The sequence below is a fragment of the Dama dama genome, chromosome 13 (genome assembly GCF_033118175.1).
Source record: "Dama dama isolate Ldn47 chromosome 13, ASM3311817v1, whole genome shotgun sequence".
Classification (NCBI taxonomy): domain Eukaryota; kingdom Metazoa; phylum Chordata; class Mammalia; order Artiodactyla; family Cervidae; genus Dama; species Dama dama.
The window spans coordinates 39,776,000-39,799,847 of NC_083693.1; the positions used below are offsets into that span (position 1 = coordinate 39,776,000).

Below are 23,848 nucleotides of genomic sequence, written 5' to 3' on the forward strand. Positions count from 1 at the left end.
GTTGCTTCGTTTGCTATTATTTTCTCCCAATCTGAGAGCTGTCTTTTCACCTTGCTTATAGTTTCCTTTGTTGTGCAAAAGCTTTTAAGTTTCATTAGGTCCCATTTGTTTATTTTTGCTTTTATTTCCAATATTCTGGGAGGTGGGTCATAGAGGATCCTGCTGTGATTTATGTCGGCGAGTGTTTTGCCTATGTTCTCCTCTAGGAGTTTGATAGTTTCTGGTCTTACATTTAGATCTTGAATCCATTTTGAGTTTATTTTTGTGTATGGTGTTAGAAAGTGTTCTAGTTTCATTCTTTTACAAGTGGTTGACCAGTTTTCCCAGCACCACTTGTTAAAGAGGTTGTCTTTTTTCCATTGTATATTCTTGCCTCCTTTGTCGAAGATAAGGTGTCCATAGGTTCATGGATTTATCGCTGGGCTTTCTATTCTGTTCCACTGATCTATATTTCTGTCTTTGTGCCAGTACCATACTGTCTTGATGACTGATGAATTTTAAATTATAACTAGGCTCAAACACATCTTTATTAATCAAAACAGGAACCATTCAATCAACACATTTTTGCCAATGAGAAATAAGTTTGTTTGCTCCTGTAGCATAAAAATACATGCTTTGGGATTTGACAAACTCTTGGAAAGCATTTTCTGCCTCCTGCTGGTTGTTGAAACATTTTCCCTGCAAAAAGTTGTCAAGATGCTTGAAGAAGTGGTAGTCAGTTGGCAAGAGGTCAGGTGAATATGGCAGATGAGGCAAAATTTCATAGCCCAATTTGTTCAACTTTTGAAGCATTGATTGTGTGATGTTTGGTCAGGTGTTGTCATGGAGAAGAACTGGGCCCCTTCTGTTGATCAATGCCAGCTGCAGGTGTTGCAGTTTTCAGTACATCTCATCAATTTGCTGAGCATACTTCTCTGATGTAATGTTTTTGCCAGGATTCAGAAAGCTATAGTGGATCAGATCAGCAGCAGACCACCAGTGACCATGACCTTTTCTTGGTGCAACTTTGGCTTTGAGAAGTGCTTTGGATCTTCTCTGTTCAACCAGCCATCATCAGCTTTTGTATAAAATCCACTTTTGATTGCACGCCACAATCTGACTGAGATAGTTCACTGCTGTTGCATAGGATAAGAGAAGACAACACTTTGGCATCCTCTTATCGAGTTTCTTCACCTTTGCAATTTGCTTCAAATGCTGAATGACCACAGAATGGTCAACACTGAATTCTTCGGCAACTTGTCGTGTAGTTGTAAGAGGACCAGCTTTGGTAATTGCTCTCAGTTGGTCACTGTCAACTTCCAATGGCTGGGCCATTGTGTTTCTCATCTTCAAGGCTCCCATCTGCTTTGCAAAATGTCTTGAACCACCACTGCACTGTATGTTCATTAGGAGTTCCTGGGCCAAATGCATCACTGATGTGGCAAGTTGTCTCCATTGTTTTACAACCTATTTTGAACTTGAATAAGAAAATTGCTCAAATATGCTTTTTATCTAACATCATTTCCCTAGCTTAAAATAAATATAAATACACAGCAAGTGATAAGTCATTAGCAAAAAACATAAAGGGAGAAATATGCATCAAAATGATGCATAACATAACCACATTAAGAATGTATTCCAATATCAAAGGGCAAAGTTCAACAATGCAAAAACACAATTACTTCTGCACCAATCTAATACTATAATACTCATCTGTGCTACACTTAATTCTGATTTCAACTGAGAAAACAATTTGATTTCTGTTTAGCTCTGCCTTGGTTGCCAGAGCCTGTAGAAGACGTGGTCCTATTCACTGCAATTCATCTGAGGTACAGGAGCAGTGGTGAACCACCAGCTGTGGTACCTGATGAGCGAGAAAGGCAGTAATGAGAAAGAGAACAGAGCAGGAACCTGGCTTAGTTGTGCCAGCAACTTGCTCAGCAGCTTCCCTAAATCACATCTGAGACACAGATAACTTAAGAACACATCCTGCTTGTTACTCACACAGTAATAAATGAGAGGCTGCACCTCAAGTAGAATTTTTCATATTTTCTTAACTAGTTTTTCCCAAGACTGCATTTTTAAGGACTGATTAACTTCCTCACCACTTTGTATTAATCAAAGGCATATATAACTGTGCTTCAGAATTTCTGAGCAGCATGAGATAGACACTGCCTTAGTTCTTGCCAAAGGCAAATAACAGTTATGTCTTACTCCAGATGGTCTCCCAAGAGTCAAATGTGGGCTTCTTAAGGGACAGAAGATTGGAAGATGATACTCCAAGCAAATGGCAGCCGAAAGCAAGCAAGCAGGGCTGCACTCACATCAGACAAAAAGACCGCAAGACAAAAAAGTTAACAAAAGACAAAAATGGACACTATATAATGAAAAAGGGACAATTCATAAGGAGACACAACTTACTAATACATATGCACCTGACAAAGGAGCATCGAAATGCATAAAACAACTATTAACAGACCTACATGGAAAAAGGCAGCAACACAGTGACAGGAAGAGATTCCACTACATCAACCAATAGATAATTAGAGTCAATAAAGAAAGAGCAGAGTTAAGTGAAACATTAGACCTGATATGGTAGATCTGTACAGAACATGCCATCCAAATGCAGCAGAATACACATTCTTCTCAAGTGCACATGGAACTTTTCTCAAGGATAGACAACAAGTCTCAAGACTGATAACGACGGTTAAGAATCTAGAAATCAACTAAAAGAAAGCTGGAAAAACCACAAAAACATGGAGAATGAACAACATGTCACTGAACAACTATTGAGCCAATGGAAGAAAATCAAGGGAGAAATAAAAGAACAAAGCCCAAAATCAGCAGAAGAAGGAAATAATAAAGATCAGAGCAGAAATGAATGTTTTAGAGACTAAAAAGATGATAGAGAAGATCAGCAAAACTAAGAGCTAGTGCTTTGAAAAGATAAATAAAATTGACAAACTTTTAGCTAGACTCATCTAAAATAGAAAGAAGGCTCTGACAAATAAAACAAACAAGGATAGATAACAATGGGCACCACAGAAATACAAAGGCTTATAAGAGAATATTATGAATAGCTATATACCAACAAATAGGACAACCTAGAAGAAATGGACAAACTCTTAGAATCACACTTTTCAAGACTAAATCATAAAAACATAGAGAATAAGAATAGACAAATCATTAGTACAGAGATTGAATCAAAAAGCTCAAAGTAATCAAAAAGCTCCCCAGAAAACAAAAGTTCAGAACCAGATAGCCTCACAAGTGAATTCTACTAAATATTTAAAGATTTAATATCCACCCTTCTCAAACTATTACAAAAAATTGAAGAGGGAACATTTCCGAACTCATTTTATGAGGCCAACATCATCCTGATACCAAAACCAGACAAAGACAATGTAAAAAAAAAAAGAGAGAGAGAGAAAATTGGAGTCCAATTCTCTTATGAATACAGATGAAAAAAATCCTCAACAAAATTATTAGCAAAACAAATCAAACAATACATTAGAAGGATCACACACCATGATCAAGTAGGACTTATTCCATGAATGCAAGAGTGGTTCAATATCAGTGGTTCAAATCAGTTACTGTGACACACAACATTAACAAAATGAAGGATAAAAACCACATGATCATCTCTGTAGATGCAGAAAAAGTGCAACATCAATTTATGATAAAAATTCTCAATAAAGTGGATATGGAAAGAATGTGCTTCAACATGATAAAGGTCATACATATCAAACCCATCAATATCACACTTCGTGGTGAAAAGCTTGGTGAAAGTTATACTTCTAAAATCAGGAACAAGATAAGGATGCCTGTTCTTACCACTCTTATTCAAAATAGTATTGGAATTCCTAGCCAGAGCAATTAGGCAAGAAAAAGACAAAAAAGTCATCAAAATTGGAAAGGAAGAAGTAAAAATGTCACTAAAAACTTGTGGAGAAAAAAAAAAAACTTGTGGCTGACATAATTTGATATACTGAAATCTCTCAAGATGCCACCAAAAAAACTATTAGAAATAATAAATGAATACAGCAAAGTTGCAGGGTACAAAATCAACATACAAAAATCTGTTGCATTTCTACATGCTACCAATGAATCAGCAGAGAGAGAAATTAAGAGAACAATTCTATTTACAATCACAACAAAAAGAATAAAATGCCCAAGAATATATTTAACCAAGGAAGTGAAAGACCTGTATACTAAAACCTTAAGACATTGTTTTGTTTTGTAAGACACTGTTGACAGAAACTGAAGACATAAATAAATGAACGTATTCCATGCTAATAGATGGGAAAAATTAACATTTTTAAAATGTTGATACTCCCCAAAACAATCTACAGATTCAGTGCAATCCCTGTCAAAATCCCAAGGACATTTTTCACAGAAATAGAACAAAAAATTCTATAATTTGCAAGGAACCATAAAAGGAGCCCCCCCCCACACACACACACAAAGCCAAAGCAATCCTGAGAAAAAAGAACAAAGCTAAAGGTACCACAGTCTCTGATTTCAAACTATATTACAAAGTCACAGTAGTCAAAATAGCATGGGACTGGCAGAAAAACAAATACACAAATAAATGGAAGAGAACAGAGAACCCAGAAATAAAATTAATTTACAATGAAGGAACAAAAAGCATACAATGGAGAAAGAACGATTTCTTCAATAAATGGTGCTGGGAAAACTGGACAGTCACAGGCAAAAAAATGAAACTTGACACACAAAATCAATTCAAAATGGATCAAAAACTTGACTGTGAGACCTGAAACCACAGAACTCCCAGAAGAAAACACAAGTAGTTTGATGACGTTAATCTTAGCAACATCTTTCTAGATATGTCTCCTCAGGCAAACAAAAGCAAAAATAAACAAATGACAAGTTAAAAAGCTTCTGCATAGCAAAGGAAATCATTAACAAAATGGAAAGACAACCTATGAAACAAGAGAAGATGCCTGCAAATCACAGATACAGTAAGGGGTTAATATCCAAAATATGTAAAGAACTCATATACCTCAACGACAAAACAAACACTCCAATTAAACAATGGGCAGAGGAGGTGAACAGACATTTTTCCAAAGAAGACATAAAGGCAACTGGCACATGAAAAGATGTTCAACATCATTAATTATTTGGGACTTGCAAGTGAAAGATCACAATGTGGTATCACCTCATTTCTGTTAGAATGGCCATTGTCATAAAGGTAAGAAATAACAAGTGTTGGTGGTCAGGATGTGGAGAAAAGGGACCACTGGTGCACTGTTGGTGAGAATGCAAATTGCCACAGCCACTTTGGAAATCAGTATGGAGAGTCCTTAAAAAATTAAGAATAGAACTACCACATGAACCAGCTATCCCACTCTTGGGTTTTTATCCATAAAATACAAAAACACTAACTTGAAAAGATATAATGGGACTCTTAGGTCCGTTGCAGCATACTTACAATAGCCAAAATATGGAAGCAACTTAAGTGGCCATCAATGGATGAATGGATAAAGAAGATGTGGTCTATAGGTATACAATGGAATAGTATTTTGCCATTTGTGACAACATGGATGGACCCTGATGGTATTATGCTAAGTGAACTAAATCAGAAGGAGAAAGACAAGCTCACTCATGTGGAATATAAAAGACAGCCCCTCCCAAAACAAAGTAAATGAACACACCAAATAAACACACAGAATCAGAGAAGAGAGTAGTGGTTACCAGAGCAGAAAGGGCTGGGGGGAGGGTACAGCGACTAAAGGTGATCAAGTATATGATGATGAGGCAAGACTAAATTTTTGGTGGTCAGCACACTGCAGGGTATACAGAAGTAGAAATATAATGTTGTACACATGAAACTTATATAATGTTATAAAGCTGTTATCTCAATAAGAAATTCAGAAAAAGTTTTTAAAGTGTTCTTCTTAAAACACCAAAAATAACTTGAGAATCTCAAGTTGGAAATCAGCTTATTGGATGATTTTTGAGGTCCTTTTCCACTTCCAGTGTCCTAGAACTCTCAATATCTCTTTGAGCATGCACACACACGTGTGCAGACACACATACTCTCTCATGTTAAACCTAGGAGTTGCCCTTAATGCAAGAGGCACAGCTTGTGGGACACCACTGCATCCATCATTGCTACAGAGATGCTCCTCCCCCAAGGCAGGTGTCCACAATACGAACATCACAAATGTCTGACTGTTTAACACTTCATTTCTTTGATCAAGTATGTGGGCAGCTTTAGTACACAAGCAGACAGGAAGACATACCTTAAACAAAATTACTTACAAATTTATTAAAATATTGTCTTGAAGAAAAATAAAAAGGCAACTACATTCGATGTCTGTTTGCAAACATGTCAACAGGAGACATGGTTGGGGTTCAGCAAGTATTTAATTTCATTTTTAAATTTAAAGGTCTTTATCCCTTTATCTATATTTCACTGGAACTAAATGCTTTCTACTTGAACAAAGGTATTATTACACAGAAATACAAAAATATTTATCTTTCTCATAGTAACTTTTCATCCCACTGGAATATCTTGGTCAAATGACTGCCACCACAGTCACAGTTCTTATACAGCTGGGCCAGGTCACAGGAGCAGCTAACCTACCTAAACCCTACATTTCAGATACAGAACCCCAGGACCACAGAAGATGGGCTGTATTTTTCCCATGCAAGAGAGAGGCCTTTCTGGGTTGGGTATGTCGGGGGAGTGGGGGGTGGCGGGAGTTTCCACAGGGAAAGATGCCTCGGCACACAGGCTGGGCCATCACCAAGTAATTGCTGAGCATCTGAAGGGCCCATTCTTCACTGAGCATGAACACACACTTCAAAATACAGATGTGCTCTCAAAGTACACTCATGAGTTCATCTGGATCATACAAGTGCTAGAGAAGCCATGGCAACGGGCCAGTCCTCTTGCTGGGGAGACCACCCCTGGTTCTGTTCTCAGGCTGCAGCCTCTCCATAAAGGCCCACAGAAGCTCATTATATATCTACGTGATGGGTTAGCAAACCTAGCATTGGATGCTACTTTCAGAGCCTCAATTACTGCCTAAGTAATTTCTGCACAAGGTAACCTAGAAACTTGTAGACAAGCCCTGAGGGACAAAAAGAGGCTAGCCCATGCATAAGCTAGGACCTTTAAATGTGGCCAAATGGATATCAGGTGCTCAACTCTATCACTGAAGTAATTCTTTCACTGAGAGGGCAAACATAAGGGTGGTAGCAGGGCAGAAAGAACACAAAAATATTAAGAGTGTGAGGAGTTAGAAATAAGTGTTCTTCCCTGCAGCTGTCACTGTTAGGAAGGCCTTTGACTCTCAAACACAGCAAGCAGAGCATACCTGTTGAGTCAATAAAGTGGACCTGAGAGCCCACTCATCCCATGAAAAGCTATAGCATCACTATTAAGTCTCTGAATGAGGGGTTATGATGGGAATTTCCTTAAGGTATCTGGTAAATATGGTTCTAGGTTATAATTACTTGAGTCATTTCATATTCTGTACTAACTTAGTACATGAGATACCAAGAGTCATATGGATGTTTAAAGACAACATGGACTTCTTAAAGAAAAAGTTATTAATATAATGCTCCATAAAAATATCATATATTAAGCAGAACAACTCCTCACTTTAAGTAGTTCAAAATTGTGTAAATATATTAACATATACATACACAGACAGACACAGATATACAGTCACACAATGTTTTCCTATAACAGCTTCCTCCCTGACCAACTCCTGCAGGTTCTTGGATGACAACCTAGATAACAGCTATCACTCTCAAGGACAACTTACCTTAAATAGATCTGCAACTATTCCATAATCTGCCACTTGAAAAATTGGAGCTTCTGGGTCTTTGTTAATAGCCACAATTGTCTGTGAAATAAAAGCAAAGAGTTTTTTAAGAAAACATACCACACAGACTGATGGTTCTATTCTAACTTTCTTAACAACAAATTTGTATTCTTAAAAATGTCTACCAAATAAGATTAGTTTAATTTGTGCTGGTATTGTAAATTTAGAAGTTTCTGGGTAGGAACATAACAAAAAATTATCTTCCTTCCCTGCCACAGGCCAACTGCAATATTTTAAAAAGGCTTTATATCATTATTTTTAAAAGTTCTTTTTTAACTTATGAAAAAGTGTTGTAGATAAGTAACAAAAAGGAGAGGATTCTGGGAAGGTGGCCAAGTAGGAAACACTGAGAAACTATCGCCCCACCTACACAACAACTGAACTGGAAGAATCTGTCATGTAACCAGTTTGGAATTTTGGAATCTATTAAAGGTTTGCAACTTTCAGGGGAAGGCTTGAATGGTAAACTATAGCTCTTAGCAGAATAGTTGCTACTAAACCCCCATCTCTCATTCCCGGTGGCAGGCAGTTGTGTACATATTCCTGGAACAGCCTGCATACAGCTTATAGCAGTCAGAGTGGGTAAAAGAAACCTTGTCCTCTAAATATTGGGGATCTGTGCTTTGACCACAGAGTGTTGCATCTGATCAGAAAGGTGCAAAGAAGGGGTGGCTATTGCTGCTGCACCTCAACCACTGTTTTCCCCCACCTGTCAAAGCTGTTCCCAGGGGATTTAAAAGATCAGTGCTCTTCATTTTTCTCCTTTTCTTTCATTTTCCCCCTGTGGGAGCCAGACATTAATGACTAGGACATTCAAAAGCAAATGCATATCAGAGGAAAACTACAAAGTGACCATAAATGCCTAGGGAAAGGCAGACTCTGAAAAGACTCCAGAAGCCTGTAAGTTTATATACCTCAGGTTAACACTTGGCACAAAGACAGCATACAACAATCAAAAAGATAAGAACAATAAACAAAAACAGTAACAAAAACAAAAAAAACCAGCATACTCTGGGGAAATAGAAGAATCTACTATATTATTGGTTCAAATGTCCAGCTTTCAACAAAAAAAAAAATCACAAGGCAAAAAAAGAAAAAAGTATGGCCCACTCAAAGGAAAAAAAAATAAATAAACAGAAACTGGCATATCTACTAGACAAAGACTTTAACATAATCATCTTAAAGATGCTTGGGGAAAAAAAAAACTAAAAGGAGATGAGGAGAAGGTCAGGAAAACAATGTGTGAATGCAATGGAAACAGTGATAAAGAGAAAACGCAAAAAGAAACCACAAAGAAATTGTGGAGGTGAGAAGTACAAAAGGTGAATGAAAAATTCACGAGAGGGATCCAAAGGCAGATTCGATCAGGCAGGAGAATGAATCAGCAAATTCGAAGAGAGGACAATGGAAATTTTCAAGCTTGAAGAACAGAAAGAAAAAAGATTTAAGAAAAGTGAACATAGCCTAAGGGACCTGTGGACCACCATTAGGAGGACCAAAACATCTTATGGTGGCCCCAGAAGGAGAAGACAGAGAAGAGGGCAGAGAGAATATTTAAAGAGATAATGACTGAAAACTCCCCAAATTTGATTAGAGACATGAATAGAAACATCCAAGAAATTCAACAAAATTCAAGTAAGATGAATTCAAAAGAGACTCCACACTAAGACACAAAATCAAAGTTTCAAAAGCTGAAGATAAAAAAAGAATCTTGAAAACAGAGAGAATTGATTTGCTACACAGAAGGGATCCTCAAGACTATCAGCAGATTTTATAATACTAACCTTGGAGGCGAGAAAGAAGTGGGCTGATACATTCAAAGTAGTAAAAGAAAAAAACTGTCAACCAATAATACCATCAAAACTGTTCCTATAGTGACTTTTGCAGAAACTGAAAAAGACTCATCTTAAAATTCATACGGACTCTCAAGGAACCTCAAGTGGGACTTAAAGACCAATGAAATAGAAAAGGAAGCCCAGAAAGAAACCCTCACATATATGATCAAATCATTTTTGACAAGGGTGTCAAGATCATACAATGGAGAAAGGATAGCCTTTTCAATAAATGGTATTGGGAAAACCAGATATCTACATACAAATGAATGAAGTTGGCCTCTTACCTAACACCATATACAAAAACTAACTCATAACAGATCAAAGATTTAAACATTAGACCTAAAATTACAAAACTCACAGCTGAAAAACATAGAGCAAAAGCTGCATGATGTTGGTTTTGGCAATGATTTCTTGAATATGACATGAAAGGTATAGGCAACAACAAAAAAAAGACAAATTGAACTTCATGGAAATTTAAAAATTTTGTGGCTCTAAAGGCACTATCAACAGAGTAAAAAGGTAACCTAGAAAATGAGAGAAAATACTTGCAAATCATGTATCTGATAAAGAATTAATACATGGAATATATTTTTTAAAAACTACTGAACTCAACAACAAAAAACCAAACTATCAAATTCAAAAATTGGGCAAATGGCTTCAAAAGCCACTTCTCCAAAGAAGATATACAAATGGCCAGTAAGCACATGAAAAAATGCTCAACATTATTGATCACTGAGGAAATGCAAATCAAAACTACAATGAGATACCACCTCAGATCTAGTAGGATGGCTACTGTCAAAAAAAAAAAAACACCATACCAGTGCTGAGAAGGGTGTGGAAAAACTAAAACCCTTGTGCATTGTTGGTGGGAATGTAAAATGGTACAACTGCTGTGGAAAACATTATAGTAGTCCCTCAAAATATTAAAAATAGAATTACCATGTGATCCAGCAATTCCAGTTCTGGATATATACCCAAAAGGACTGAAAACAGGGCCTTGAAAACATATTTGTACCCCCAATGTTCATAGCAAAGTATTCACAAATGCTAAAACTTGGAAGCAGTTTGAGAGTCCATCAATAGATGAATGGATAAGCAAAATGTGGTGTGTATGTATACACACACACACACACACACACACACACACACACACATATAATGGAAAATTATCAGCCTAAAAAGGAAGAAAATTCTGACATATGCTACAACATGGATGAATCTTGAGGACATTATGCTAAGTGAAATAAACCAATCACAAAAAGACAAATACCAAATGATGATTCCACTTAAAATGTACTTAGAAGAGTCAAAATCATGGAAACAAAAAGTAGAATTGTGGTTGTCAGTATATGGACTATGAGGTGGGAGACTGGGAAAATACCATTTAATGTATATAGAGTTTCAGTTTTAAAAGATGTTGTAGAGTTGGATAGTGATGATGGGTGCACAACATTATGAGTGTATTTAATACCAATGACAGTGTGTACATACCTAATTTTACACTTAAAAATGATTAAGATGGTAAACTTTATGTTATGTACATTTTACCATGCAGAAGAATGTTTTAATGCAGTATACTAAAAATGTTGAATTTTCTGTATATAAATTAAAAATCTGACTTAAACCAAACCAACCAAATATAACAGGAAATTTTTGTAGGTCATTGAAAAATTTTAGATGTACTGAATAAAAACCACAGATAAAAGTTCATTCATCCATTTTATATTTGGTGTGCTTTATTCAACAAGACAGAAGTCAACTTTGTCAAATCATGAGATATATATTATTAGAGTCAATTCTCAACTTATTTCACTTATAAAATGATCGGTAGTTTTCTACCTATTAACTATATATATGTTTTAAACTTGTGACTATAAATGTTAGATTTCAACTTTAAAAAGTAACAAAGTCATACCCTAATTCATAGGCTTTAAAGCTCAAACTGTTTCTTCTCTATATACTTCTTTCCATTTAGCATTTTAAAGTTACTCTCCTGGGTCTACTGTGAGAATAGAAAAGTTAACTATCTAGTTGGCCAATTAAGTAAAGATGAACGTTTAAAACAAAAAAGTTTAAGTCCTTATGTATGCAGCAAATAAATGTAACAAAGTACTATGTCTCCTACAAAAACTACCACAAGTTCCTCTTAACTCCCATAAAATCTTTAAATGTAAGATTATGATGACAGATCAGTAACAGATTACGGGGAAACTGTCCTAAAAAGCATGTTATGTTTACACAATTATTCTATTAATAACAGATTTCTTTATACACTACAAATAGTCTGGTATTCCCCACAGATGCTTCTACCACCACTGCAATTAAAGTAAAATTAGACTTTTGACTCTAACATGGTGTTATTTTAATTAAAAAATGATAATTTTTGAATCTTTCGAAGTAAAATTAAGTACGTCCCTGCCTATTACTCCATCTCATGAAAACAGGCAGAACACCTTTATCAAGTATTTTGATACAGTCTGACTCAAAATATAGCCTATATGATATATGTGCAAATTCCTCTAAAAGGGCCCCAAGGCCTGAATATTCCAGAATATCTGAAATTGGCACACACTGCAGTCCAAGTAACTACTGATCCATAGAAACATGCCATCTATATTAAAGTGTGGTCAAAGACTATAATATAGCATGGTTTCAATATATACCTCAAATCTAGTCACAAGGACAAACATTTTGAATCATAGGCATTGATTTGTATCATGGTCTTTCTTTTCTGGGAATAAGTAGCCTGCTTCACAGCTACTAGCAGAGATTTATTTAATTAACGATGGTTAATGATTTTCCTGGAGGCCACCTAGTCAAACATCTGACAGTTTAATCATCTGAAAGCTTTTTCATCCCACTATATAAAAGTTATTTTTAAAGAAAAAGCATGTGATTGTGGGCAAAGAACCACAATAGTATTTAAGAAAAAAGATTTTGGCCAGTTACAGAATTTTGAGATTACTGAAAGAATATTCCTGAAATATCAACTGCAAATAATTATGATAAAATCTTGCTTGCACTCTAGGGCTCTTTTAATATGTCCTTATAAATTCATACTCTTCTTCCTTATGGACATTTTAAAGCACAGATTGTATTCAACCATATTAATAGGTATACAGCTTATATGCAGAGCAGGCTCCAGGAGTTGGTGATGGATAGGGGAGCCTGGCGTGCTGCAGTCTATGGGGTCGCAAAGAGTCTGACATGACTGAGAGACTGCACTGAACTATCAGATTTATACCAACCACTTTATCCACGGCCGCCTCAGGTCTTAGTTGCGGCAGCTGGGCTCTGTAGCTGTGGCACATGGGCTTAGCTGCCTTGCAGCAGATGGGATCTTAGTTCCCTGTCTAGGGCTCGAACCCATGTCACCTGCATTGGAAAGCAAATTCTTAACTACTGGACCACCAGGGAAGTCCCAATCATCCATTTTAGAACTTAGCCAAAATTACAATCTAAGACTGGTGTGTCTCCCACAAAAGAGTTATGACAGGGACTATGTCTTTTTCATTTAAGTAACTCCAGCATCTGTACAAAGTACATAGACTTAATAAATATTTGTTGACTGGAAGGACAGACAAATTATTGGCTCAAGTTTATTCTTACAGATTGTTCCCCAACACGGGTCTCCTTAATTCAATTATTCCCTTTTTGCTTTGACATATACCATCTAGTCCATTTCTCCTCCAGTTCAGCCCTGCTGGCATGAATAAGATCTTCTAGGCAGGCAGAGAGAGAAGCAAAATTCTAGATATGTCTGAACAGGCCCAGCTAAAAATATTTTTGCAGGCTGCTGGTGTTTAGTGTTTTTTTCCCTCTAATGCAGCAATAACATTTTCCCCACTGGCACTGCTGCTTTAGAGCTCAGCAAAGAAACCTGCCATCCAACTGTGAAATCTGACTGGTTTTGGGCCAATTCATTTAGAGGTTACAAGGAGGGAATGCATGCGTCTTTTCAAGCTAGAAGTTAAACCTATTAAAAGTTTTATTACCTTTTTTATCAAACTTCCATCTGAATGAATAAAAGCAGGAGTGTCAGAGGCATCTCTGACTTCATGAAAGACTAAGTTCATAATTCAAACTGTGCATTGTTATGCATGAATTAATGTGTCATATTCTGAAATGTATGTTCACAGAGTCATCACACAGGACTTCTAGATAGAGTCCAAGCAGCAAGTTAAAATCAAGTGGCTTCTCTATATGCTGCATTTTTGACAATTACTAAGGTTTTGAGGTGCTCCAAACCAAAATGTGTCAGTCACAATTTAGTAACAACCCAAGAAGACGGGCCTTGCTGACATATGACAGTGGGACCGTTAGGGGCTAGGGTGAAACAGAGAACCAGGTATCAGTACATCACAAACTAGATAGTCAGAACCTCATCAAGTTGTTTTCACCCCATATTTTCTATCCACATATTGTCAGAGCTGAAAGAGATCTTCCAACACCTGCATTTGGCAGACAAAGAACTGAGGCACAAACAAGACATGTCAGGTGGTAAGCTGGCAGGGGAGCTGGGATTCAGGTTCACATCTCTTTCCACGATACAGCACTGCCTCTCCTACCAATGGCACATCTTCAGGCAGGGTACAGTAGTGTCTATACCTTTCAATTCCTAGATTTGTGTTATTGTGAATGATTTCACCACACACACTATAACTACATGGAAGCATACCAGTGAAACCTAAATTTTAAAATATGAAAACTTTTCCTCTTAGTATCATCACTGTTGTGTAGTTACCTTGCTGTCTTTCATCCCAGCTAAATGTTGGATGGCTCCAGATATTCCTACAGCAATATAAAGTTCCTGAAACAAAAGAGACCATATCATTAATATGCATTCATATATTACACCTTCCAAAGTACTTGCTATAACCAACCCAAGTCTTATGCCAGAAATATTTTAAATAAAACAGATGCCATATGTATCACTTAAATTATGCCTTCCTCCTTCCCTGATCTCCCTAACCGGTAGTCCACACTTGCCTCTGAAGTCATAAAATAGTGGTGGAACAACAATATTGGATAATAAGTTTTTGAGCATTAACTGTGTGTCGACCACTGCGCTAAGCATTTCACATCAACTGTTTCACTTAATCTCACAATTTCCTGTGAGGCCGTACTTTCTGTCTGTGCTACTCATTTGGATACAGCTCTTCAATTCACCACCCTGCATGGAGCCATTCACAATATACACACATTTCATATTAACATATAAATACATATTAAAGTATACTTTGACTTAGCTATTTGCTTCTCATGGATATTTGTTGAAGTGGTAATCAAAGTATATTTATTAAGCTTCACATTTAGAAAAACCAAATATACAAATCAGTCTCAAGGGTCACACACACATACACAATCGCCTTTATTAAAAAATAACAGATTTCTCAAAGGCACAGAATGAACCTTTGTATTTTTAACGCCTAATAAACGGGTCCCTGGACTGCAGTTTCCAAGTAAATGTGGATGATAGTTGCACCTCTTCCTACCCCTCTGCTTCAACTAATTATAAAAGGAATGATGACTGCTCTCTGTACCTTTATCTAAAAATAAAAACTCACTATCATCATGGAAAACCAATTTAATAAGTGCTTAATTAAAAATACTTAGTTGCTCTGTCTACTATGGATAATTAAAACTTCAGCTGAAAAGCTTTCCCCACACATAAACTGAACAAGTCCTGGCTTGGGTAGGGGGTGCCCCTTACCATGTAACCAGACAGACACTACAGTTTTGTCACGACTGACAGTATAGTCTCTCGTCAACATGAGTAATGTGGAAGGTACTGAAGGTGGCTCTGTCACACAGTTTTATTACCGGCAAATGCTTCAAAGTCAATGACAATGTCAGGTGGTCCCTCTTTGTCTTCTGCATGGCTTGTAATCTAACTCATGAGCACTGGAGCTTTTCTTTAAAAAGCTCTTCAACAGTGAACCTTTCTAAAAAGGCTCCTCAGGATGCTCTAATGTACACAGAGTTGAGGACCAGTAAAACAGATGATCCTCAGCTCATAAGCAGCTTGAAAGCTGTAACTTGACCCAGCACATTGATAGCGTATCTCTGGGTCTTATCTTTAAAGGCATAAAGTGTCCACCTGCTTCTAGAGCAGTAGGATACCCTTAAGTACTCTGGAAAGGATACAACTTAGACCTTAATGTGAGTTAATCATCTAAAAATCTACAGTGAGCTGGGTTTGCTTTTCAATTCAACCTGCTCATTAGTTAATCATCAAAAGCCTGAAAATAGGAAAGAGCACTTAGGCCTAAAAAGACTGTGTCTTAGGGTGGGGAATACACTACTGCAGAAAGCAAAATGTGTGGGTGAGGATAAAAAGCAATCCCATGATTTTATCTTAAAACATAATCCAATGCATCAATTATGACCATACACCTTTGGAAAATAAAGTAAGGCCTTGTTATTATACTCTTATCAGACAATGACACTTGTATGACTAATAAACAAGTACTATTTTGAAAAAGCACCAGTATTTTCCATTGAAGACTTTACAGGTAACTTCAATTGATAATTTTAACATCATTCAATTTATTCTGACTAGCATTTCTTTTAAGAAAGAACATTCATTAAATTATTAATCACAGTATACTTACTAAATCCGATGTTCAGGAAAACCAAGCCAAAAAGTTCTAATGTAGGGATTTTTAAAGTTAGTTATTTAGATAGACACTGTCTCACTAACCACGCTTCGAAGTATATTCTCAAACCATATATTGGAAAGGATCGACAGTTCTATAAAGGGGTCTTTCTGACATACATGTCTACATTAAAATTCAGCAAGTCTTTAAAAGCCTCTTCATCTGCATTATAAAATGCTAATAAGAATGCTGATTCACTCTGGCACTAAGCATCAACATAAATATGATATAAATGAAATTTACATTAAACCTCCTAAGAAATGATTACTGTTGGCTTTAACCATAAAATGTCAGTAAAGAAACAACAGATTCTGGGCCAAAGGAAACCAAAGGTGGTTCCAGGGTCATTCCCACCTTTCTAAAAAGCATAAATTGTCCAAACAAGTAAATTTTGACCTGTTCCTGACCAACAGGAACTTATTTTACTATCATGCAAACATGGTTCTCTAAATAAATAAAAAAAGCTTTGAAACAACAGCCCTGAACGAGTCCTGAGATTTTGGCTGCTGTTCTGAGATCTGATGGCTCTCTAAGACGGGAAGAGAGGCTTTTTTTCTTCTTTTTCAGAAAACGTGTACAGGCAATTAGACTACAGTCATAGGATGCTTCCTCATGGTTCAGAAAGCATTTCTGTATTTCAATAATAGTAATTAGTATGTGCAAAAGCCTCCACAGATGCTAATTTATGGAGCACTTTAGACACTGGTTCACAACATAACAAGGCAATCCCTGCCCTGAGGCACTTTCTTTCTAAATCGGATGGTAGGTAAAAAAATTTGGAGCGAAAATGAGAGGTGATGTTGGAGTGGGGAACAGCAATTAAGGGTTCAAAAAGAGGTGGGATTAAAGAAAGGAACAGACAGAAAAGGAAGGAGGGGTAGTCCTGGAGATAAAGTTCTAGTAGCCTTCACAAAGGGAAAGAAACCTACAAGAGTAAGAAACTAGAACAAAGGACATCGCTGGTGGCGGTCTGGGTTGACCATCCCGCAATTCAAGGATGGAGAGGATGGGTGGGAAGAAGTAAAGCCAGAGGGTCGGTAAAGAAGGGGCAGCACCTACTTCAAGCAAGTTCTGACAAAAAGCACAAATCCCTCTTTCTTTGCCAAGAACTAAAAAAGACTACAACCTCATCCAAAGAACTCAGGAGCAGATGTCTACACTACCTCAGAGTGTGCTCAGATAAACACAGGAATAGGGCTTGGAAACTGCTGCACCCAGTGTGGTTAACAGAGGTTTGCAAGAGGAGTATATCACTGTGGTTTAGAAGTTTAGAACCTAGGCTCTGGAATCTCATGGCCTATGCTGAAATAAATGCCAGTTCAGCCACCTAACAGACCTTTGACCGTGAGCCAATTATTTAATCTCTCTATGCCTGAGCTTGCTCATCTGAATAACTGGGATTGTAAAGCTTCAATCCTGAGCACAGAATCTGGTTTCCCAAGACACTGGTATGCTACTCAAGAACTGAGATTTATTCAAACACTGATTTTCTCAGTCCACTCAGTGACTAGTGGACTCCTGGGGTGGTCCCAGGGCTACCATATACAGCTGAGCAGGCTGTGTACTGAAAAACCCTGGAGGGAAGCATCATTCATATCATAGTCATTACAGATCTACACTTTTATTACAATAATTTTCCAACAGATGGCAGTAAAGTAACTTGAGAAAGGAGTATTTTTCCCTTATTCATACAAAAGAGTTGTATGGACTAGCAGAAGTACAGGAGGCAAGAATCCCCTGTGGTACACACGCAAGAAGCTCAGTCAAACAACACAGGTTAAGGTAAGATCATAAAAATCCGGTGTGACAGAGCTCTGGTCTCTTATGCAACCCCTTACTTTCTGTTCCTGCCAACAAGCAGCAGAATGGTCTTTAGAAGCAGGAAGCAGTTTGGGGGATGATAGTCCTCTAGAGTAATTTCTGTCCTCTGCCAAACAGGAGTCTACTTTTACAGCCTATCCCATCTGTTCCTGCTCCTTAGTCCTTCAAACAAAACAAGCTTTTAGAAGAGGTTTTACTAGTCCAAGCATGATGACAAATCTGTATGTCTGAGAATTGAAAGACTGAAATGAAATCTTAACACTTTTACAGAAATCTAACCAACCTGGGGAATCAACATGGTCAAAGTATTCTCTGATGCATGATTTGGGTTTTGGCTGCTTTCTTCCTAAAGTATTTGCTAACATCACTCTCCTGCTTCACTCAAATCTTGGGCAGGAAATCTGGAATTCCAAGAGCATATATTTCTGAGTCCTGCTCTCCAGAAGATCCTGGTGCAGATGCTAAGGAGAAAAGTGTTTCTTACTTGCACATTGTGATTTTTGCCTAACATTATTAAATCCAAAAGAGATATACAATATAAAAATATTGTAAGCCACATACTTTAAAATTTTCTATTAGCTTCATTAAAGTGAAATGAAATAGGTGAAACCAATTTTAATAATATAATCTCAATTAAATCTAGCCACATTTCAAGTGCCCAATATCCACATGTAACTTAATGGTTACAACCAGCTAGACAGCAAAGATCCAAGACGATTTAAGAACAAGCTAAAGAAGGGAACTCCCTGGAGGTCCAGTGGTTAGGATCGTACTTTCACGGTCGAGGGACCAGATCCAATCCCTGGTTAGGGAACTAAGATCCCACAAGCCGTGAGGTACTGACAAAACAAACAAAAAAACAACCAAGGTAAAGAAGAGCCTTCTTATAAGCTCTGTGGGGTACTACAGAGCATGACAGTAAGACCTCAAGGCAGAATGACATTAGTATCTTGTGTTAGCTTTGCTTTTATTGGCTCAGAACAAGATCATAAAAGGAAAGTCAGCAGAATGACAAGGCTAAGATTAAATAAGGGAGCAGTCAATAGACAAACACATAGATGACTCAAATCCACCAATTTTCAGGTACGGTAGACCATTATAAGAAAACCCAAAGCAGATGAAAATGGCTGGTTTAAAACACTAAATTTATACTCTGAAACTGATTATCAAATTTTGTTCTCTAGTAAGATACTCTTTCTTAAAATTTTAGAAAATCCTGAAGACTCTATCCCGAAAGGCTCACACTTCTCAAAAAAGCACACAGACAACACCCTGGAGATTTTGCGCGTTCCAGACTACTGCAATAAAGCGAGCAGTGCGATAAAACAAGTCACAAGAAGTTTTTGGTTTCCTAGTGTATATAAAAGTTATGTTCACACTACACTGAAGCCTATTAAGTGTGCAACAGCACTATGTCTAAAGAAACAACGTTATCTACCTACATTTTTAAAATGTTGTTTTTAAGTTAAATACCGGCAGCTAATAGGATTGTTGGGATTATTAAATAACACAATGCATGTGAAGTGCTCAAAATATGAGCCATTACTATTAATGCTATTATTATTACTGAATGATCACTAAATCTTTAAACCAGAAGGCATGAGACGACCAACTGCCAAATAAATCCCACTTTACTTGAGTAGTTTACTATTGTGATAGTAACTATTACTATCTCAAGAGAAGTTGCTATTTAACTTGATACAATTCTTCTGGGATAAGGTATTGGGAAAATTTTTTTACTGATATTGTTAGTGATTTGGGGGGGAGGGGCACTTAGTACTAGCTGTAAAGTTTGAATTCAGCCCAACTTTCTAGACAGTGCTGGCTGGCCTAGGAAGTTGAGGTGAGTTTCTTCACAAAATTCTAACACAATCTTCATATAGGGATACATAGCCCAGATACAGCTACCAAGACATATCAAATTTGTCATACAAAAAATAATATATCAAGTTGAAATTACATCTTTTTTCCTAGAATTGCAACAGTATTCTGCCTGCAGCAACTTCAATACTGCTTAAACAAAGTAGAAAGGAAAGATTTAAATGTTTACTTTTATGTTTATATAAAAATATGACTATGAGAAGAGTGGTTAAATCTGGAGCTTTCAGAGCAGAAAAACTAAGCCAGTATTTCTTCGCCTCTTTAAAAATCAGGTTTAAAATTCCTTTTCTACCAAGTCTCCCTTTCCAGATTGGGGAAGGAACATAAAAATTTGAAGGATAAAAAGTTTATTTGAAGATAAAAAGTTTAAAGACATCATATAAGTAGTTCTATTAAAAACTAGAATTCAGCAATCCTATGTTATGTGCTTAAAAACAATACCCTAACACTGCCTCGGGTGAAACAAATTTTACAGAATGGCACATGCTCTCTCAACATTGTTTACTCAGAAGACTACAGAGGCATAACCTTAAACAGCAACTGTTACAACAGCTAAAACACAACACACATACCCAGGACAAATGCCAGGTTAGGAGTTAAATGTAATTCATCATAGGAAATAATGAATGTCTCTTTGAGAAGTAGATTAACCGAACTATATTTTCTAATTACTGCAAGTCTCTTGTGCATTAATATTGCTATATTTCATCCTGCTACTCACTTAAAAGGCCAAACTATTTCCTCTGTTTGCCAAATTGTTTTTAAGTCTCTTCTCTTTTTGGAAGAGGCCCCAAAATGCAAAGCACAACTGTGGCTCTTCTCTCAAACAGCCCTCAGCCTGTATTATGAAATCATCAGACAGATTTATGCCTAAACTGAGTTTCATATAAATACAGAACTTTATGCATACTCCTGATATGAAACTGAAGGTATGTCTCAACCATCAGATAATGCTCCTACACTAGGACTAACTCAGATTGTATCAGTATTTGAGATGGCATGATAATCATCACCACTACATGAATTGTCTATAATATGCCAGTAACCATACTCTATATACATTAGCTCACTTATCTATGACAATAACTCTAAGGGGTGGAAATTTCTCTCGTTTTATAGAACAGAAAGCACAGGCTCAGGGAGGCTTGATGAGTCATTCAAAGTTACACACACCCAGTAAAAGGTAGGCTTCTTAACCAAAGTCCTTTGATTTTATTAAGTTCAGTACTTCTACTACACCACAAATAATTCAATATTGTGACAGTACTATTAATAACTGAAGTTACTAGTTTATTAAAACTCCAGTAAACATATTTATCATTGAGAAAAATCACTAAAACAAGATGAACAGCTAACATAAGGTTATATGTAAAAAAAACTGTATCAATTTTAGCTAACATGAGTTTTTAGCCCATGTTACTAGATGTATCAGTTGATACCTTATTTCTGAGTTCTTCATCCTGAATTAGGACATAAACTACAGCCTTTGATTTATCTAATGACCAGTTAGTTGCACAGCAACTGAAATGCCTCTAATACAAATGTTTTCCCACAAATGCACTGGCTACAAGGCCACCAAAAAGACAGACTCACGGAAGAGGCAAGACTTGGAAGCTATTTCTTGTTTGTTGATGTTTCTGATGTTTAGCTTATGTAACCCATACAGAAAACTAGCACTTTGGATAAAAACTTTCACCTGGCTTTCGATGAAGTCAATATCTGACTTCATATCTGACAAATATTTCAAAATTTAATGGAAAAGGTCTAGAAACGAAATCAGAAAACTCATTTAAAAGAAACCTCTGTAGGTTTCTCATATGAATAGATATTCTATGGCTCGGTAGATGGACTTGGTGCTTATTAGTCAGAGAATACATAGCTTAGGTTTTTTAGCCCAAGGTGTTTTAAAATCCTAAATTCATCCACAGATAGGAGTTCCTCCATATTCTTTTTACTGGCCCACCTTTCCCCCCGGAGAAGCCAATTAAATGTCATCTTCACAACCAGTGTAGTTACAATATGACCAAAGCAAGTGGTGATTTATACTTCTAGCATAGGTTTCATTGTGTTTGTGCACTTAAGTCAGTCATGTCTAACTCTTTGCGACTCTGGACCATGGCCCATCAGGCTCCTCTGTCCATGGGATTTTCTAGGCAAGAATGCTGCAGCAGGTTGCCATTTCCAAGGGGATCCACTTGACCCAGGAATCAAACCTGCATCTCCCACGCTGGCAGGCAGATTCTTTACCACTGAGCCACCTGGAAAGCCTATATTGCTTCATTACGTTCCTTATTATTTTTGTTCAAAGTGTTAAGTTTAGTAACCCAGTTTCTCAAATACAAAGTTAAAAGATTTTTTTTTTAAAGGACAGCAACTAACTATATTGTGATTTAGAATTCAGAAGTTTAAATGTAAACCAAAAAAGGTGAAATTTCAGCTCTTGGTCTTTAAATACTGTTTTTAAATGTAGGTTTTGATTACAAGGGATGCATAGAATCTGACAGAAGTTTTTCTTAAGAAAGTATTTTTACAATAAAATATAACTTTTAATACTTAACTATTTTGCACTTAAATGTTTAGCATTTAGGTAATTAGCTTCTATACTAAATGCATAGATTTTCTATAGCGGGAAGACTTTCTTCAAGGACACCTAGAATGACAGAAAGCAATGGAGTATATGTGTGTGTGTGCATGCATATATATATATATATATATATATATAGGCCCTGCCCCACAGCTTATGAGATTAGTTTCCCCAGCCAGAGATCGAACCTGTGCCCCCTGCAGCAGAAGTGCAGAGTACTAATCACTGGATGACCAGGGAATTTCTAGGTATACTATAAAATTACTCAGATGATTAAATTACACTGAAATATTTGGGTGTACAACATCAAATTACTTATATATATAATTAGTATATTACAAAGCTTTGTATTTTTAGCAATCAAATAAAAAGTTTAAGTATAAAATTTTTTATCAGTAAGGTTTAACTGATCTAACAGCTAAATTATATATACCTATATAGAATTTTGTAAGAGTAAGGAAACTCTAAGGTTATCTATGCATTTGTTGTTGTTGTTCAGCCTCTAATTCATGTCCAACTCTTTGTGACCCCATGGGCTGCAGCATGCCAGGCTTCCTTGTCCTTTGCCATCTCCCAGAGTTTCCCCAAATTCATGTCCAATGAGTCGATGATGCCATCCAACCATTTCATCCTCTGTCGCCCCCTTCTCCTGCCCTCAATCTTTCCTAGCATCAGGTTCTTTTCCAGTGAGTCAGCTATTCACATCAGATGGCTGAAGTATTGAAGCTTCAGCTTCAGCATCGGTCCTTCCAATGAAAATTCAGGGCTGATTTCCTTTAGGATTCACTGATTTGATCTCCTTGCTGTCCAAGAGACTCTCAAGACTCTTCTCCAGCACCACAGTTCAATGCACAATATCTAATTCAGTGCACAATATCTATGCATAATCTTTTAATTTCATCAATTAAAAAAATAGAGGCCTGAAGAACCAAGATGGCAATAGAACCTGCCTTCAAAGTACTATTCTTTTCACTCACCAAGTTACCTCATTCCCAAAATTACTAAGAAGGTCACTGTTTGTGCATAGCCTTTCTTGATAATTATTTAACCTAAAATTATAAAGAGAGTTTCTATGCCAAGAAGCTAATAAAAGCTACATAACTAGAGGAAAACAGTTTGGAGGCTCTTCAAAAAGCTAACCAAAGACTTATCATGTGGCCCAGCAAATCCCAGGCCTAACTTTACCACCCAAAAGAATTTAAAGCAGGAAACTAACAGATAATTATATGT

General features: G+C 36.8%; 1 protein-coding gene across 1 annotated transcript in view; it reads right to left on the bottom strand.

The window, feature by feature from the left end:
• The window catches only part of ETFA (electron transfer flavoprotein subunit alpha), a 69,510-nt gene that overhangs the window by 5,406 nt on the left and 40,256 nt on the right, over positions 1 to 23,848 (bottom strand). Inside the window, exons 10-11 of the mRNA XM_061158916.1 lie at positions 14,418 to 14,483; positions 7,779 to 7,859 (exon numbers count right to left, since the gene is read on the bottom strand). Coding sequence (XP_061014899.1) covers positions 7,779 to 7,859; positions 14,418 to 14,483 — 147 coding nt within the window. The remainder of the gene's footprint in view (positions 1 to 7,778; positions 7,860 to 14,417; positions 14,484 to 23,848) is intronic.